This window comes from Eurytemora carolleeae, unplaced genomic scaffold (assembly GCF_000591075.1).
Source record: "Eurytemora carolleeae unplaced genomic scaffold, Eaff_2.0 scaffold531, whole genome shotgun sequence".
Classification (NCBI taxonomy): Eukaryota; Metazoa; Arthropoda; class Copepoda; order Calanoida; family Temoridae; genus Eurytemora; species Eurytemora carolleeae.
The window spans coordinates 206,817-210,633 of NW_019396426.1; the positions used below are offsets into that span (position 1 = coordinate 206,817).

General features: G+C 30.8%; 1 protein-coding gene across 1 annotated transcript in view; it reads left to right on the top strand.

Moving 5' to 3' along the window:
- LOC111703073 (mucin-5AC) overlaps window positions 1–1,362 on the top strand; it is a 15,084-nt gene extending 13,722 nt beyond the window's left edge. Inside the window, exon 2 of the mRNA XM_023474933.1 lies at window positions 1,164–1,362. Coding sequence (XP_023330701.1) covers window positions 1,164–1,361 — 198 coding nt within the window. The 3' untranslated portion in view covers window position 1,362. The remainder of the gene's footprint in view (window positions 1–1,163) is intronic.
- Window positions 1,363–3,817: the final 2,455 nt, after the last annotated feature.

The following is a 3,817-nucleotide window of genomic DNA, read 5'->3' on the forward strand; positions in this document are numbered from 1 at the left end:
TAGCTCCCCCCCCACCCCCAAAAACACCACCACCACCCCTCGCTAAACCATATAGTTAATGATGCCTGACCATTTTGACCTATACGCGTAATCCCCGGAACGAAAAAGTGTTGATTCCTTTTTTGGTGGATTTCAAACAGGTTCTAAAACCCAAACCAAACCTATATTTTGCGCGTTACAAACCCAGGCTATAAATAGGCGACTGGTAAGTTTAGAAACGATTTAAAAACTAATCTTTAGATCTAATCTTAACCCTTTAAAGAAACTGAATTAAAAGATTGCCAAAAGTTTATTCAAAACCTCTACAGATAGTGGGTCATTGCAAGTCACGGAGTTTCAGAAAGTATTATTTAAATATTTAAATCGCAAAAAAAAATCTAGGTTTGAAATTTCGAAGGTTTTCCACTCAGTTGAGAAGATAAAAGAATAAGAAAATTTGAGTGTGTGGAAAAGACTCAATTCCTTTAAGTCCGTTCCAAAATTTCGAGGACCATTTCGGTTTTAAAAAAATTTCTTTTTCTCTTTTAATTGAAAAAATCTTTTGAAAATTTCATGGTTGGGAATTTTGTAATTTTGCAAGTTTTAAAAGAGTTCAAAGGTGACGAAGATTTTGCAAGATTGATGAATAAACTCAGGAGTTTTTACGAGAGTTATGAAAGTGTATATTTTAGATAAAATGTTTACATAATAACTAAATAGGCTGGAATATATTACACAATTTATGTCTTGCAGACTGTTTAGAAAAAATGATGTTATTTTTAATCTAAACGTTTGAAAAAGGTGAAAGAGACTGTAGGCGTAATTTCAAGTGACCCCTCATAGAGTGGCATGTCGTATTTACAACGGTACTCTGAGAAGCTTTCTTTGTACAAGGATGAATGATATATTATTATTTTTCTCGTAGAAATATTTTTTAATTTTTAATTGTGTATTTGTTTTATTTAAAACTGTGAAATGAACCAAGGAAGAAAATTGGAAGAATTAATCCCTTTTAAAGATCTTTCCTAATTGTTACTCCTGTACAGGTTGAAATGGTACCTTTGTAAATCTGATAAGCTATCTTTTTAAATAGAGAGTCACTTTAAAGTATGTTTGCAATAACTTTGATAAACATTCTGATCGCAAATTTTCAACAAGTTTTAATATTTTTTATTTTATTAAAGATAAAGAAAGAGCGAATAGTTCCAATTTCCCGTCTAGAGGCTGCCCCTCTAGCTATCCAGCCCACAATAGGTGTGGCCAGACCAAATATAATCCTAGCCCCGCCCCCTCAAACCTTCCCTAGGCAGCGACAGCAACCTTCCACCACCTTCAGACCTCCTTCCCTTCACCTACCTGGGAAAGAAGAAATTCCTAGGTAAATTTTTTAATTATTGTATAAAATTATATAAAAATAATAATATTATTGCAAAATTTTTATCAAAAAACATTGTACAAATTATTTATTTTTCTTGTCGTTTATTTTTAATGGAAACCTTTAAGTTTTTTATTTTTAAAAATTGTTAATTATCCATCATAATTTATAATTTTTCGAAATAATTTTTGGATTACTTGTAATTTGAATTTCCCAGGTAAATGTAAAAAAAGTTTTAAATAAAATTATTTCAAAGTTTAAAAAATGCAAGATTTCAAAAAAAAATTTATTATTTTTCTAAATAAGTTTAGGATTTATTGTCAGTTGAATTTGCTAGGTAAATGTAAAAAAAAATTAGATAAAATTATTTTAAAGTTTAAAAAGATATTATCAGAAAACATGAGGCAAAATGTTATTTTTAATTTCTTAAAATTATTTTTCTAAATAATTTTTGGAGTAATTGTCATTTGATTAAAAAATATTTATTTTGGAAAAAATCTAGTTTTATTTTTTTCAAAATCATCTTTGGATTAACTGACATTTGATTGAAACATCTGATATCGTTTCGTTATATCATAAATTAATTTTTTCTGTTATTGAAAATCTCATTGAACAATTTTACAAGGCGGGCTTGGAAAGTGGTTAATTAGAAATTTCATAGTGTTACCATTTTTAAAAATTAGTTATCATTTGATTGAAATAAATGATAAGGTTTAAAATGAAAATTTACTAGTTAATAGATACAATTAATGCAGATGGTGAAATTATCCAATAAAGGATGAAGATGATAAGTCAAATTTTGTATTTTAAACAAAATTTTTCCAACTATCTGTTACAAAACCCAATAAACCAATCAATCCTTGCAAAATGAAAGTAAAAATTTAACTTTTATATTTTATTGAATAATCATATCTATGGAACCCAGGTTTGCCTGGAAACCAAGCTAAAACATTCCTGGGGTTCAACTGAGTTCCTAAATCAAAGCTTGAGGCAAATCAATCAAGGGGTTCCTGAGCTATGATTGGACATACATATAGTCAAACAAAGATTACTACTTTATATATGAGTTTGATAAAGAATTTTTAAACTCTAGGCAACGCCGGGTAGGCTAACTAGTATAGATAAAATATAATGATATCCCCCCTTTTCTCCCCACAAGCGCATACAATGTTTTTACAGATTCAAACATTTTTTATATTACAATAATACGCTATATTCAGCTTTACATTCTCAAAACAATTGCGGTTCATATAAAGAGAATTATTGGCAATTTCCGTAGTTTCGCATGCAGATTATGTTTACAAATTATGTTTGCAATTTATGTTTGCAAATTATGTTTGCAAATTGATTTTCCTTCAGGGGCGTATGCATGACCAGGTGGGGACCAAGCAAAATACCCAAGGGTGAAGGGGAGGGGGGGGGCTTATCCCATATCCCCCTTTTCTGAACCCCTGCTTTTCTCCATTAGTCTTAGATGGATAAATTATAAATATGAGGGTCAAATTTTAAGAGATCTATTTAGGAGATCTATTAATATTGATTTTCTGTAATTTTGTTCATATTTTTGGTCTGCCGGTCAGGGAAAAATTTATCCTACAAGAAATATGAAAATTCCAACGAATCTGATAAAAAAATGAACAAACTGAACAAAGAATAATTATTTGTGTGGGCAATCTTTAACGCGGTTTTACTTACAAATAAAGATTGGAATGCTTGATCTGTTCCAATGTCGTCTTCCAAGCTTGTTTTAAGAAACCGAACCCCAAAACTGGGGGTTATACTGTTTAATGAGAACCCATCTGAGTATTGCTCCCATGGGAAAACTACGTAAATATTTTCCTGGGAAAATTTTTAAAACTTTCTTAAAAATGTTTTGTTTGTTCGTTAATCCTGCATTGTCATGCCTAGCCATGGATCTATACTTGGACACGGACATTATTGTTGTACTCAACTCTTATAACATCCCCCCCCAGCCCCCTCCAACATGCCCTTACCCCCTCCCTTAATTTTTAAATTAATGAACAAACTGAACTGCACATTAATGTACAATACTCTGGAAAACTGTATGATAGTGTAAACTGTTGTACGGTACTGTACATTACTGTACAATACTGTACACTATTGTACACTACTGTACACTAATGTACAATGCTGTACAATACTGTACAATACTGTACACTATTGTACAATACTATACAATACTGTACAAAACTTTACAATACTATGTACAAAAATGTACAATAATGTATAGTAGTATATTCAATACTGTACACTACTGTACCATGCTATGTACAATACTGTGCAATACTTTATAACAGTTGTTTTGTAAAATACTATTTTTTAACGTAAAAAATCCCTACCCTACCTGTAAGTATGAATCCTAGTGTTTGCAAAGTAAATATTTTAAAAAATGTTTGTTGTTCCCCCCCGGTACTCCCCTCTAGCTATCCAGCCCACAATAGG